This window comes from Triticum aestivum, chromosome 5B (assembly GCF_018294505.1).
Source record: "Triticum aestivum cultivar Chinese Spring chromosome 5B, IWGSC CS RefSeq v2.1, whole genome shotgun sequence".
Taxonomy (NCBI): domain Eukaryota; kingdom Viridiplantae; phylum Streptophyta; class Magnoliopsida; order Poales; family Poaceae; genus Triticum; species Triticum aestivum.
In genome coordinates this window covers 114,461,639-114,477,550 of record NC_057807.1, presented here as the reverse complement: position 1 = coordinate 114,477,550, position 15,912 = coordinate 114,461,639, and the positions used below count along the sequence as shown (strand labels likewise).

General features: G+C 47.6%; 1 protein-coding gene across 1 annotated transcript; it reads left to right on the top strand.

Moving 5' to 3' along the window:
- Positions 1-384: 384 nt before the first annotated feature.
- LOC123110695 (uncharacterized) lies at positions 385-1,217 on the top strand. The gene has a single exon (XM_044531286.1). The coding sequence runs from the start codon at positions 452-454 to the stop codon at positions 944-946; it is 495 nt and encodes a 164-aa protein (XP_044387221.1). The 5' UTR covers positions 385-451; the 3' UTR covers positions 947-1,217.
- The last annotated feature ends 14,695 nt before the right edge of the window (positions 1,218-15,912 follow it).

Here is a 15,912-nt window from a genome sequence, read left to right as displayed (position 1 = left end):
AGTCGACGCTGGTTTTTTATTCGTGAAAATTTATATACTAGTGCAAAAGAAAGTCAAATTATTGTAAAAAAACTTTCAAACTGTTTTAACTTTTTTTAATTATATAAAAATTCCTCACAAGAGACTATATACACCCAAAAATCAAGGGAAATTTCTTTTTTAGTGTTTATTTATATGTAGAATAACTATATATTCCCTACATCCCTAATATAAAATCCTTTTAAAAATATGTTAGCTTGATATCATATCTTGAGACGGAGGGAGTAGCGCTAGCAGACGCCGCAACAATCTCGAACCTTCGTGCCAAGCCTTCCCTGAGTTCTTTTTTCTCTTTGATTGAGTGGGAGCCTTCCCTGAGCCTATAAATACCCTTCACAGTGAGCCTTAAACCTGGACTCAAACCACCGGCATCAGTCACTCCTCTTCACTCCTAACCAGCGAGTAACAGCCAATGGCGTTCTCCAAGCCCGTGGCGGCTCTCCTCCTCGCCGTGGCGCTGGCAGCGACTGCCATGTCCGCCGCCGGTCAGGATCCCCAAAACTGCAAGCCGAGCCGCAAGGTTACGGTGCAGAACCTGTGCGGCAAGGACCTTTACCTCGGCATCGAGCCGCTGGCCAACAGCAAGCTGCTCTACAGCCCTGGCCACCTGCTCCGCCACGGCACCCACGTGTCGTACGACGTGTGCTCGTGGACGGGGCGCGTGAAGGTGCAGGACGCCGTGGTGACGGAGTTCCACATCGGGTACGACGGCGGGGCGTGGTACCAGGTGAGCACCGACCAGTCGCACATGCCCATCCGTGTCTCCATCACCCCCCACGGCCACCCCCTGAAAGACCACTGCCCCACCGCCGGCTGCAACAGCGGTGGCCACTGCTTCGAGCACTCCGTCCCCGGCGGCAAGTGCCACGGCGTCGACGAGATCAAGATCGTCTACTACAACCCCTAGATCCAGCTGCTGGGTGTGTTTAATAAGTTTGCTGCTCGGTGATCTTAGTCGTACTGCAGCTGCTAGTTAGTTATCATCTGCTCCAAGGAGCTATTGTACTGTCGTGTCGCGTTGTGTCGGATTTGCTGTTCAATTAGTAGTTGCGGTGGTGAATGCGTGGCTAGAGATGTTTCATGGCCGTGCAATGAACTGCATGTCGTCAGCTCTGTATCCGTCGTTGGTGTGTTGTGTTTTCTAGTTTATAAATCTGATTTACAATTTGGCTGGGTCACCGAACTGATGTTATTTTTTACTCGCCATCTAGTATCATTCAACGTGCATGCACGCTAAGAGGAGAAACATTCGCGCATGGCCGCACATGCCCAGATGCCCTCCCTCTCCTCGCGATGGATGAATCTAATGTCTGCGAGACAACTGGTAGCAAAAATGGTGTAAAATGTGATCTAGGAAGAAAAATGATGTAAAATGTGATCTAAGAAGAGAATCTAACAGAGGTTGTCAACGTGAAACCCGAGAGAGAACCAACGACAATGTGGAACGATGATTAATTTCTCCCGCAGTGAGAACTATGCACAAGACAGAATCACAGCCGCTGTATTTTTATTCTTCTAAAGCATCTTCAACCCAACTGGGTAAATTTGGCCTCTTCTTTGTTCGTACATCAATATTTGAAGATTCGAAGGCCTCGACTGGAGATGTTCCTAGCTCATATTGTACTACTGCAAGCGCGAGCCGGGCCGGGCCCGTCGCACCGTGAAACCAGCGGCGGCCGCCACCGCCGTTTGTTGTTCTCTCTTGCCGGAAGGAAGAAGCAGGGTGGGTAGATTCCATGGCATATCCTGGCCCCGGCCGGGCCCCTACTCAGTCTCCATCCTTATCCCACGACATCGAGAACCGGGCAAAGCAACGGCAGGGAAACCGGGAAAGCGGAAAACGTGGCAGAGACGGGAGGCGCATCGATCGATTACTGGCAGGTGCACGCGTGTACCTACACTGCACCTGTACCTGCGCTTTCGTGCCCGGTTAACGCTTCCTTCCATGAAAACTTTGAGATAAATAGCTGTATTTCAGAGCGCTTTAGCGTAATCATCTGCAGATTACGGTGTAGACCTCCTTCGAGCTCGACCACGCATGGACCAGTGAAGCATGCACGTGAAGCACTGCCACCACTGCACTATCTTTTAGCATGGGCAATACTAGTAAATTGCTGAAAACCAATGTCTAGGGTTGCAACACCATCGTTTATGTCAAAAATCAGAAAGACCATTACTTATACGGCAAGTGAATAACAAAATGCATTAAACGGGTTGTGAGCCACGACTAAGTGAAAATCTTACATTTCAGGCCCACTCGTCGGAACCACGTGGCCAGGGCGAACGGCCGAGGCCAGACGGCCGTTACCACCGCTTGTTTAGCTCACTGCCTCGCTCACTTCATTTCCCCTCACTCTCGTTCCCCTCCCTCTCCTATCTTGCGCGTGAAACCATGGCGACCGCTCCCTTCGGCGATGTTGAGGGTGGTGGCGACGGCGGTTCCAGATTCGGCCGGGGTCACGGGCGCAACCTTCTTGGCGTCGACTTCGGGTCGTCTCGTCTTCGTTAGATGAGAACGACCCGCTCTCGCCGTGCTGCGTGCAGAGGGCGTGTGCGGAGGCGGCAGTGGCACCCGCTGCAACGGGTGGCTCCAGATTCGTTGAAGATGAAGGCGTGGAAGGCCAATCCGATAGGGATGAGCCGTTATCTCCGTGCCGTGTGCATAAGGCGTGTGCGACGGTGGCGGTGCGGGCACCGGCAGCTGCACCAGTCCTCCCTACTAACGCCGCCGACGAGACCCCAACTTACAACCTCTCCGTGGTTATTCTCTTTGATTTAATTCATGTGTTTTATGGTTTGATTTACGCTCTGAATGTAGTTATCATTTAGGATGATTTAGGGTTTCAAGCCTCTGGATGTAGTTCTGATTAGGGTTTGTGTACAGACGACAACCTGCAGATTAGGGCTTATATAGCATCTGAATGTAGTTCTCATTTAGGATTACCGTTAAATTACAGATGACAAACTACAATGTAGTTATTTTCTGAGTGTGGTTCTAATATGTGTTCTACAAATTTAGGTTATATTTACATGTACTTTTAATTGGTATTGTAGGTTGAACTATGAGGAGTAGGGCATTCATATTGAGTTTGAAGGGATAAAATTCATCAGGACTAAGATGTTTAGGAAATACATAAGATATTACAATCTTATGTCTATGTTGCTTGAGAATGGCTACAGTTTTTCAGACTGCATGCTTTACATGAATAGTGATGGGATAGGATTGGATGGTTTTAAACTTCTGGACAATCAGATTAAGGTGGATGAAAAGCTGAGGCAATACCAGGTGAGTAAGAGGGTCACATTGTCAGTTACTAAGGGCAAGAGGCAGCAAGAAATTGTTGTCTCTCCAGCAAAGAATGGCGAGAGAAAGGCAACCCCAGTAGAGATATCTGATGAATACAACATTGATCCTCTTGTAGTGTTTGCAGTAAATGAAGAAGGTGTGGCCCATAAGGAATATGGTGATTATGTTGGCTCAACTTTGTCAGGCACATATGAGTGCTTACTCCTGGGCACACAGCAAAGTGTAAATTACGAGCCCATCCAAATAATGCCTCCTCCCCAGCCAGAAGCTTTTGATGAGTACCAAAACATTCAAAAAGAATATAGCGGCAATTATTCAGACATGGAACTAGATTCAGAAAGTGCAGATAGTGGAGAGTATGTATCTGGTACAGAAATTACATATGATAGCTGTTGTGAATATAGTGTTGATCTGCAGTCTACTATTGCAGATATGAAGAAGAAGGCAACAGTGCATTGTGAGGGTGACACTGAACCAGAGGATGTTTATGATGGTCCTCAGGAGTAGGAAGAGGAATACCACACTGAACAAGCTGCAAATGAAGATGAAGAACAACATTTTAGTGAAGATGGAGTATTGCAGTAGCCTGTGCTGAAGATTGCAAAGAGAGTAGGGCCAACAACAAGATCACACTCATCAGCAAATGATCCAATTGAGCCTAACTGATTTCCTTCAGATGATGAAGATGCACATCTTGGTTTTTTAGACTTGGAGCATGATGATGGCAATGAGACTATGTCTGTCATTATTCCCTTAGGAAGGAAAACAAGAGCAAAGAAGAAAAAGGAAAGAAATTGGTATGATGAAAGCAAACTCAATCCAGAGCATCAATTCAGTTTGAGGCTCTGTTTCAAAGATGTTACCACTTTAGGAGTGCTCTTGTTAACTTTCATATCAAGCAGCTGAGGTCTTTCAGATATCACAGTAACTGCAAAGACATGGTTATTGCCTGGTGTGAGCACAAGGAAAATGGATGTTCTTTTTTACATTGTTGCTTCTCAGATCAAGTATGAGAAAACATTCTGTATCAAGAAGTTTAGAGTAGAACACACTTGTCCAGCCAGTGACAAGCATAGTAATGTGAGAACAAAGTGGCTAGGGAACAATTTCCTATAGACAATTAGATCAGACCCAAACACAACTGTGCCAGCATTGGTAAACATGGCAAAGAGGAAATTTGGAATTGAAGCTCCCAAGATGATGGCATGGAGAGCTAAGAAGGGAGCAAAGGAAATTGTCCTAGGAGATCATAAGAAGCAGTATCATAGGATGTCTGATTACATTGAAACTGTTAAATTATGCAATCCAGGCTCTAGATGCATTGTGACAACTGTCACTCCAAAACGCACAAGTGAAAACCCACATCCACATCCAGGTCCAAGATTACATGGTCTTCTCTTTTGTCTCAATGCACCTAGGGACAGTTTTCTAAATGGATGAGGCCTTTCATTGGTTTGTATGGTTGCTTCATTAAGCTTACAACTGGAGCACAAATTCTAACAGCTACTGGTAGGGATGCCAACAACAACATGTATCATATTGCTTTGGAATTGTAGGAGTGGAGGACAACCAAGTTGGAGCTGGTTTCTCACCCAACTAAACTATGCTTTGGGAGGCACAAAAGAGGGCAAGTTTGGCAAACACACCATCATGTCAGATAGGCAGAAGGTCAGTGATCTATGTTCTCTTTGTTGTAGTTTAATATTGTGTACATAACAATGTCAAATGACTACTTACTGTATTGCTTTGCTTTGGTAGAAAGATAGTTACTTGATGTGTGTTGTAGTTTAATATTGTGTACATAACTAAATGTTATAGTTTAATACCAGGTAGTACCAATGTCATATGACTACGTATTTCTATGTATGGTACAAACCTAGTTTCTTTGTTGTGTGTTGATTTGCTATAGGATATCAAAAGTAGTAACATTTAGGTTTACTGTGCAAGCAGGGCCTGCTTAATGCTATCAATGCTGTATTTCCAAACTGCCCACAAAGATTTGTTTAAGGCACATTTATGCAAATTTCCAAAAAGCTGGATTTAGAGGTGAAGATCTCAAAAAATGCATGGACAATGCTAGTTATTCCTACACAAAACATGGTTTTGATGTTGCCATGGCCAATTTGAAGAATGAGTGTGAGGATGCCTGGAGGTGGTTATCTGGCATTCCAGTACACACATGGGCTAGGTATGAAATGGACACAAACTATAAAACATACCTAATGGTTAACAACATAAGTGAGGTCTTCAATAAATATATCATGAATGTTAGAAACAAACCAGTTTTGACAATGATAAATGGAATCAAAGACAAGTTGCTGGTCAGGTTTGATGGAAAGAGAGAAGGTGGAGAAACTGCTATATCGGAAATAGCTCCAACTTATGCAGAGAAGTTGGAGCTCATCAAGAAATTTACTAGAGATTGTAAAGCAATTAGGGCAGGACCTAACTTGTGGCAACTAAGCAGTGGCCCAAAGACATATGCTGTCAACCTTCTGGAGCACACTTGTGGATGCAGGAAGTGGGGCATGTCATGGTTGCCATGCAATCATGGTTGCAGTGCTATTTACAAAGCCAAGCTGCAACCTGAGGATTTTGTCAGTCCATTCTTCAAGAAAGCAATGTACTTGGAGACATACAAACCTATAGTGTATCCAGTTCCAGGAGAAGATGCTTGGGTCAAGACATAAAAACCTGATACCGAGCCTCCTATTTTCCATAAAGAGGACGAGAGTGGACGAAAATAAGAAGAAAAGGAAGAAGGGCAGGTTTGAAGTGCCTAAACCAAAAGATTCTTCTAGGATGGCTACAATCAGATGTGGCAATTGTAAGTTAATGGGCCATGGGTTTACTAACTGTGGACAACCTTTGAGGTTTGATGTCCGGTTGAGGAAGAATAGAAACATGGTAACATATTGAGCTTTGTTATTATTTTATCGGAATTTGACTATGTAGTTTTTAATGTGTCTTTGTTTCTTAAACTGCAGGAAAAGAGAAGGCAAAAGGCAGAGACCTACATTCCACCTGATGCTACTGTAGCAGATGCTGCTCCAAGGGCACCAACTGCTGCTCCTAGGTTAGCTAGGGCTGCTTTCTCAGCACCAGGGCCTCCAGGTGGAGAAGGGAGTTCTTCTACTGCTGGTACTTCTACATCTACATCTACTTCTGCTGTTGCTACAAAAATGAGATCACTGAGAGGTGGAAGAGTTTGTAACGCCCGGATAATTAAGCTACAGTAATCCCCAGCTAATGGTGCCATGTCATCATATTACTGTTGCTAATCCTTTGACCCAAATGATAATTCAAATTCAAATTCAAATTAAAGTCCAAAATTCAAATTTCTCAAACATGCAAACTAAAATGTTCAAAGTGTGGCACATAATCTCTGGTTATTTGTCATGTTGGAACCAACCTCTTTTGGATTCCCAAATTACCCCTGAGAATTTATTATCAGGTCCAGCAGTATTTAAGATGTCCTTTTCATTTTCTAAAAATGCTTGGACAACTCCTGAAGGCCCCAAACTTTTTGTGGCAGTGCAAAAGATTTATTTGAAATTGTTTTGGCCAGTGGAATGTTTTTGCAAAGTCATTTGTGGCTAAAAGAAAATGCAAAACTAGTTAAAAAGGAAAAATATGCCCCTGCCCCTCTGGAACTAACCCTCCTGGGCTTCGGCCCACCCGAGCCAGCCCATCCAGCCCACTCCCACCCCCACCGGTCGCCTCTATCTGCTGTACAGCCGACCGGGCACCCGCCCGAGCTGTTCCGGTCCGACCAGCTCACCGGCGCCGCCCCGAGGGGATAAGGGCGATGCCTCGAGTCCTCCCCCTCACCTACCGCCACTCCCGCTTCTCCTTCCCCGGCTCTCCCTCTCCCTCTTCCTCTCCTTCGTTTTGGAGAGGAGGCCGAAGCGCTCGCTGCCGTTCCCCGCTCGATCCCGCGGCCACCGTCACCTCTCCTCCGCCTCACCGTGCCACAACGACGCGCCGTCCATGGCTACTCCGTCTGCACAAACCAGAGCGAGAAGGGTGCCACCGCAGCGAGCCCGTCAACCTCTTCTTCCCCTACGGTCGTCTTCGCCTTCGTTGCTGATCGCCGCCGCCGTACGCCTCCGACAAGCCTCCCCGAGCATGCTACCACTTCCCTACTGCTCCCGGTGAGCCACCGGGTCTCTCCCCTCGCTCCCCCGCACTGATCCATCACCGTAGCCGCCGCTGCCATCACCGCCCAAACGCAGCTCCGCCGCAGAGCTCGCTGCCGTCATTGTGGGCATCGTCATGCTCACCCGAGCACACGAGCGTGCTCAGGACCGCTCGCTGAAGCCGCCCGTGCCACTTGCTTCCCTCCCCATGCTCCTTAGCACCTACCTCGACGAGCACCCGAACGTGTCACCGCCCCCGCTCGTCGCCGTCGTGCTTTCGGTGACCAAATTGTCAGGTGCTCGCGACCGTTGGCCTCGCCGCAACACGTACGCCTTGCCCAGCCTCTCAGCTCGCTCACGAATGCACCGCACCACCTTCGTCGTATCTCACCCGAGCGCGTCGCCGCCGGTGACGTCGTAGATCCCAACTCCGGCCACACCAGCCGCTCCGGCCGCCACCATTCGACGTGCGGTCGAGTGGCCGTTCGAACGCGCCTAGCCGCGCTCTTCCCCGTGCCCTGTAGCCTTTTTCCGACGAACCCCGTGGTCGCGCCCATGCGTTTCGCCTCGCCGGCGTTGCTCCGGCGACAGTGCTGACATGGCATGGCCAGGCCCACCCCCTGGGTCACTGCTAGTGGGGCCCCTGGCCCCCTGTTGACCAATTGACCTGGTCAACTATGCTGACTAGGCAGGCCCAAGCCACAGACGTGCAGGCCCCAGCGCTTATTCCGCTAATTGAAATGTTTTAATAATTAAAACTAATTAGTTTAGCTAATTAGTCTATGACCGATGGGGCCTACCTGCTAAATAACTCTGTTTAGTTAGTTTTAAACTTCTATTAGTCCACTGTCTATGACAGGTGGGACCCACTGGTCAGTTTGACCTGGTCAGCCGTCCTATCGACTGCTGACGTCACAGTGATGTCATGCTGACGTAGTATTTCTTTTCTGATAATTTACTTAATTCCAGAAAATGTTTAAACCTTTAGAAATTCGTAGTAAATAATCCGTAACTCGGATGAAAATGTTTTCTACATGAAAGTTGCTCAGAAAAACAAGACGAATCCGAATACGCGGTCCATTTACCTGCAGATGCCTCTAACTATGTGAACATGGAACTTTCCCCCTCCAGTTATCTGTCTGACACAGGTCCGGAACCGGGAATACATTCCCGGTTGATTTTCCCCTTCACCTTTATCATGTAGCCATATGTTAGGTCACACCCGGCACATCATATTGCCATGTTATGCTTTATGATCTTTGTTTGCTTTTATATTTATTGTTTATTCCCCCTCTTCTCACCGGTAGACCCCGAGACTGATGCTGCCCCTGTGATCAACTACGTCGACGACGACACTCCTTCCCTTTCAGCAGAGCTTCCAAGCAAGCCCTTTGATCATCCCGATATCGCCCATTCTATACTCTCATGCTTGCATTAGATTTTGCTACTGTTATTGATTGCTCCTATTCTGATGCATAGCCTGCTTTTGTAACCTGTTGTTGTACCTTACCTGCTTATCCTAAACTGCTTAGTATAGGTTGGTTAGTGATCCATCAGTGACCCCCAGTACTTGTCCTTGTTGCCCCTGCTTCATCATCGACGACTCGATCAGCGTGATCGACGACCAGAGCTTGACACCTCACATCACATCACACCCCTTTTGTTTCTCGACTCTGTAGAGCAACTATCGAGTGCCGAGGGTGATCCCTCATCACGCACTCCTGATGATAATTCTGTAGTGTAGCTATTCGGTCGTGGTCATTGAGGGTGATTTCCTCTTTCACCATTCCTGATACGGCACTGTCGTTCAACACCTCAAGTGTGGACCTCGAGGATGGTCCCTCTTACGTTCACCTTGATGATTACATCGAGTGGAATCCTCCGTGGGTGATTCCTCAGGTTTTCCCCTTGATGTTTGGACACACGGTTACCTTGACTTACTTGAGACCATTGTTGAAGTCGGGTCGGCCCTGAGGGGTACCCGCGAGTTGATGTGAAAGTCGGGCGGGCCCGTAGAGCACCCGCGAGTTTTCCACGTGGCACGGCCGGGCAGTCTGGGCCCTTGCCGTAAGTCCATGAAACGGGGCGATGGGGTCACATTATCGTGAGTCTCTGCTCGTTTCCGTGAGCCCCCAATGCACTAATAGGTTTGGGTATTTGTTCTGAGTTGGCCTCTGGCCTTTACGCACTAACCACCACACGAGAATAGATATGGGCCTTGACATTGTGGTATCAGCCGAAGCTTTGTCAGACGTCCAGTTCAGCAGTGCGGCACGGTTGGGCCGGTACCATCCATGTAGAGGTGGAGCCTGGACCTGCCCTGCGCGCAACGATCCTGAGTGCAATGGGCGATGGGCCCAGACCCTGGAGTGCTTAGGATGTAGACCGGCGGGGACCTCTCTACTGAGCCTAGGTAGGGCTGCAACGTGTTGATCTTCCGAGGCCAGGCATTGACCCCAGCAAGGTGTGTCCGGCCAGAGTGGTCGAGCATGTTGGGTAACGTGGTGCACCCCTGCAGGGAAGATATATTCGAATACCGTGTCCACGGTAATGGATGGACGTTCAGACTTGTATCTTGATCTTATACAACTAGAAATGGATACTTGATATGTGATGGATATGTGGCTCCGGGATTGCTTTCTCGCAGGGAGTCGAGGAAGGATCTCTAGGCATTAATGTTACAACATGCTTGTTAAATATAAATTGCTATTCTTTACTCTTCTACTTGCTCCAAGATGCTTTGAGCTGCTTGAAGATGCTAGTCTTCGATAGGCTAGGCCTTCCCTCTATTCTGGCTTTCTGCAGTTCAGTCCACGGATACAAACCTTCCATTTGATACCAGTGCATACGTAGTATAGATCTGATGCTTGCGGGTACTTTGGATGAGTACTCACGGTTGCTTTGCTACCCCTTTTCCCCCTTCTTTCTTCTTTCCGGTTGATGCAACCATATGATGGATCCCTAGAGCCAGATGCCACCATCGATGGATGGTGCTACGTGAAGACCGCCGACGACCAGGAGTAGTTAGGAGGCCTTGCCTCTTCGATCGTGTTGCTTTTGTGCTAGCCTTCTTAAGGCAGTCTTGTTCAACTTATGTCTGTACTCAGATATTGTTGCTTTCTCTGCCTCTTGTGTATCGAGCTATGTATTCGAGCCCTCGAGGCCCCTTGCTTGTATTATTTTGATTTGTATCTAGAGTTGTGTTGTGATATCTTCCCATGAGTCCCTGATCTTGATCGTACACATTTGCGTGTATGATTAGTGTACGATTGAATCGGGGGCGTCACAAGTTGGTATTAGAGCCGACTGCCTGTAGGAACCCCCTTTCCAACTCCTTGGCTGAAGTTGAGTCTAGTCTTTGAAAAACTGATTTACTGACATGGCTGTGTGGCTTACGGGCCCACGTCGCCATTGGGTGGTATTAGGATCTTTTATTTCTCGTCTATGCTCTGGGAATCTGATCTCTCTGCTATTCGGGTTAAATGGTTTTGCTAATAATAACTCTAGGTTCTCGTAAATACTTTCTCCCGGAGAGCCCCTCAATCTAGATGATTACTTGGTGCATTGGAAGATTCTGAAGATACTCTCCGATGTTTTCCCGAGACCCTTGTACCCTTCGCCGTTGCGATCCCTACCACCGATAAATCCTTAGGTGTAACTACCTACGTTGTCGTTCATACAGTCATTCCTCGTTGATCTTGTTATTACAAGATACATTGAATTTCTCCTTATTTCTTCCGAGAATACCTTGTGCCTACTTCCTTGCAGCTCTTTGCCACATGAATACCCCTACGGATAATTACTCGCGCTTGTCGAGTATCCGTTTGTCCACAGTTGTTCATGTGTTTTCAAAAAATTCTTTGGAATGCTATTTGATCTTCTGAAACTCCTCAGTAGCTTATTACTCTTGTTCCTCCTTACCTGCTTACACTATGGTTACTTCCATATGTCCAGCAATGCTCTTTAGCAACCTTTGTCATCATAATTTTGAGCAATTGATTTGATGTGTTTGTGAATGCTCACAATCTTCAATCAAAATTAGAATTGTTCCCATCGGCTCAGACATCACTCCCGGACATGAGCTGGTGTTTGACAAATCAAGCCATGATTGATTGGTTATCTATGTCTATTCAAATTACTTGTCTTTGATGAGAGCCTCTGCTCCCGTCCACCGCTTTGGAAATCATAATTCCTTTGCATTTGAGCTTTGAATTAGTTAATTGTTTATATAGTCTGATATCCTTGCATTCTTTCTTCTTCTGGGTGAGTATTGATACTCACATCAAATCCCTCGTGGACCACCAGATCCTTTATTGGATTTTATATGACAACATCCTTCATATTCAATAACCTTGTGAGCCTTTCCCGGATACATAATGCCTTTGGTAAATTGTATCCCCCGCTCTTGTCAACAATGCTCTGCTTCCGAGCTTGAGTTATTTATTCTTGAAGTTTGTGGTATATGATCCTAAGATGCCCCTTTGGGTTGAATCTATGTCTTCCCTAAATCTGCGTGAACTCGAAAGTTATGCGGGTTATACGCTACCGACTTTTCGCCACGTTAAATTTCAACGCTACAACTTCTTCGATTGCGAGGAGTCAATGCAAGTTGTGCATTAGAGAAGTGGGAGTCGACCTTGAACCTTTGTGTTCATGCCCATGGACCCGATGTGGAACCTATCATGGAAGCTTCTTGTTATAATAATAATCCCCTGTGATAAGTTCATTCGGTATTTATGTTTGGTCCGTTACAACCGTGGTTCTGACCATATTGCTCTTCTTTGATCCCCTTTCTTGGACAAGTTGAAGTACTTGTCCCCTACAGATCTTTTTCACCTGTCCAACCTCTATCATGTTCTACCTTCGAGTATTAGCCTCTGGTATCTCGAGAATATCATGGAACTACATAACTTATTATGAGTTCTTCATTAAATATTATTTCTCTCCGATTCAAATTTCCCATGGGTTCTGAGTTGTTAGACACTCGAGAACATCGATAACTGATTCGAGTCTACACTTTCCTTTCCATTGTTTTGTCTAACCTTTCTTGGTAACCTAACATATCTGAGCAGTGATAATTCCCTGCTTATGTAGATACCTCGGTGTAAAAATCTGTCAGTAAGACCTTGTTACTATTGTTGATGGCATTCCGGTAGCCACCGATGGACGAGAAATTTGCCTATTGGTCCGCCTCGTCTTAATGAGCAGGAAAATGGTTCTCTTTGTCCCTCGCCCTTGGTACCAATGTTATTGCCAACATAACTGACAGGTTATTGTCTGACATACCTTGCTATCAAGATCATGCAAGATGGCATCACCCTTCCTAATTTTTGTTCCACATGGTGAGCCCAAAACCCACAGTTCCACAGGATCAAAACCTGACTCTCCTGTACATCCCTGTTTCCCAAAATTGTTCCTCGCGCTTGGCTTCATATGTAATTCATGAGCCACCTTCTTGTGATCTGTTCTGGTATCAGATGCAATGCTTATACTCGATGCTCTGAATCCCTTTCACACTCTGTTTCAGACATCGAACGATTGTCCATCTGCTTGAAGCTTCTTATTGCACCTTCTAGCCTTGCTCTCGATGACTTTCTTGATTTTCAACTCGAGAGATGCCTCTATACCATGCTCACTGAAATAGCCCCCACGTACCTATCTTGTGTTGAGCTTCGTCCTTCTTGAGTCTTTCCCCCTTACTTCACCCCATAAATCTCGGGATGAGATTTCTTGTAGTGGAGGAGATTTGTAACGCCTAGATAATTAAGCTACAGTAATCCCCAGCTAATGGTGCCATGTCATCATATTACTGTTGCTAATCCTCACTTGACCCAAATCGTAATTCAAATTCAAATTCAAATTAAAGTCCAAAATTCAAATTTCTCAAACATGCAAACTAAAATGTTCAAAGTGTGGCACATAATCTCTCGTTATTTGTCATGTTGGAACCAACCTCTTTTGGATTCCCAAACCTGAGAATTTATTATCTGGTCCAGCAGTATTTAAGATGTCCTTTTCATTTTCTAAAAATGCTTGGACGACTCTTGAAGGCCCCAAACTTTTTGTGGAAGTGCAAAAGATTTCTTTGAAATTGTTTTGGCTAGTGGAATATTTTTGCAAAGTCATTTGTGGCTAAAAGAAAATGCAAAACGAGTTAAAAAGGAAAAAATATGCCCCTGCCTAGCGCTGGAATTCGAGCCGAGTCGAGCTAGCTTGGCCCGACTCGCTAGAGCTCGTTTCGTTAACGAGCTAGCTCTACTCGACTCGTTACTATAACGAGCTCAAACCCAAGATTGGCTCGACTCGTATAACTCGCGAGCTGGCTCGTTTAGCTTGTTAAGCTCGTTAAAGATATAAACATAAAACCCAAAAATAAGATAAAAATGATTATGTATATATTAAACATATATATCACTAACAATTGTAATTTCCTTGTAACGCATGAGTCTCCTGGGCGGCTGGGTCTTGTGTTGTGTGCCTGGGACGCAGGGTGCTGAGTGGCAGATCTTTCTTTTATGGATTTGGAGTGGCCGATCTTTTATATTTGGCCTAACGAGTTACACGAGTACTTGTGAGATTGGCTCATTTAACTTGGTCTATAAACAATCTTAAACTAAAGCTCGACTCAACTCGTTATTTTTCGACTTCGAGTCGATTCGAGCCGAGTCACGAGCTACTTGTTTAGCTCGCGAGCTTCGAGGTTTTTTTTCCAGCCCTACCCCTTCCCCTCTGGAACTAACCCCCCTGGGCTTCGGCCCACCCGAGCCAGCCCATCCAGCCCACTCCCCCCCACCGGTCGCCTCCCTCTCCCGTACAGCCGTCCGGGCACCTGCCCGAGCCATTCCGGTCCGACCAACTCGCCGGCGCCGCCCCGAGGGGATAAGGGCGACGCCTTGAGTCCTCCCCCTCACCTACCGCCACTCCTGCTTCTCCTTCCCCCCGGCTCTCCCTCTCCATCTCCCTCTCCTTTGTTTTGGAGAGGAGGCCGAAGCACTCGCCGCCGTCCCCCGCTCGATCCCGCGGCCACCGTCACCACTCCGCCACCTCACCGTGCCACAATGACGCGCCGTCCTCGGCTACTCCCTCTGCACCAAGCGAAGTGAGAAGGGAGCCACCGCAGCGAGCCCGACAACCTATTCTTCCCTTACGGTCATCTTCGCCTGCGTCGCCGATCACCACCATCGTACGCCTCTAACAAGCCTCCCCGAGCACGCTGCCACTTCCCTACGGCTCCCGGTGAGCCACCGCGTCTCTCCCCTCGCTCCCCCGCACGGATCCATCACCGTAGCCGCCGCTGCCATCACCGCCCGAACGCAGCTCCGCCGCAGAGCTCGCCGCCGTCGCGGTGGGCATCGTCATGCTCACCCGAGCACACGAGAGTGCTCAGGACCGCTCACTGAAGCCGCCCGTGCCACTTACTTCCCTCCCCGTGCCCCTTAGCACCTACCTCGACGAGCGCCCGAACGCGTCGCCATCCCCGCTCGTCGCCGTCGTGCTTTCGGTGAACAAATGGTCACGGGCTCGCGACCGTTGGCCTCGCCGCAACGCATATGCCTTGCCCAGCCTCTCAACTCGCTCACGAATGCACCGCATCGCCTTCGTTGTATATCGCCCGTGCGCGTCGCCGCCGGCGACACCATAGCACCCAGCTCCGGCCACACCAGCCGCTCCGGTCACCACCATTCGACGCGCGATCGTGTGGCCGTTCGAACGCGCCTAGCCGCGCTCTTCCCCGTGCCGTGTAGCCTTTTTCCGATGAACCCCGTGGTCGCGCCGCCGCGTTTCACCTCGCCGGTGTTGCTCCAGCGACAGCGCTGATGTGGCACGGCCAGGCCCACCCCCTGGGTCATTGCCAGTGGGGCCCCTGGCCCCTTGTTGACCAGTTGACCTGGTCAACTGTGCTGACTGGGCAGGCCCCAGCCACTGACGTGCGGGCCCCACCGCTTATTCCGCTAATTAAAATGTTTTAATAACTAAAACTAATTAGTTAAGCTAATTAGTATATGACCGGTGGGGCCTACCTGCTAAATAACTCTGTTTAGTTAGTTTTAAACTTCTATTAGTCCATTGTCTATGATAGGTGGGACCCACTGGTCAGCTTGACCTAGTCAGCCGTCATGTTGACTGCTGACGTCACAGTGATGTCATGCTGACGTAGTATTTCTTTTCTGATAATTTATTTAATTCCAGAAAATGTTTAAACCTTTAGAAATTCGTAGTAAATAATCCGTAACTCGGATGAAAATGTTTTCTACATGAAAGTTGCTAAGAAAAACGAGATGAATCCGAATACGCGGTCCCTTTACCTGCCAGATGCCTCTAACTATCTGAACATGGAGCATTCCCCCTCTGGTCATCTGTCTGACACAGGTCCCGAACCGGGAATACATTCCCGGTTGATTTTCCCCTTCACCTTTATCATGTAGC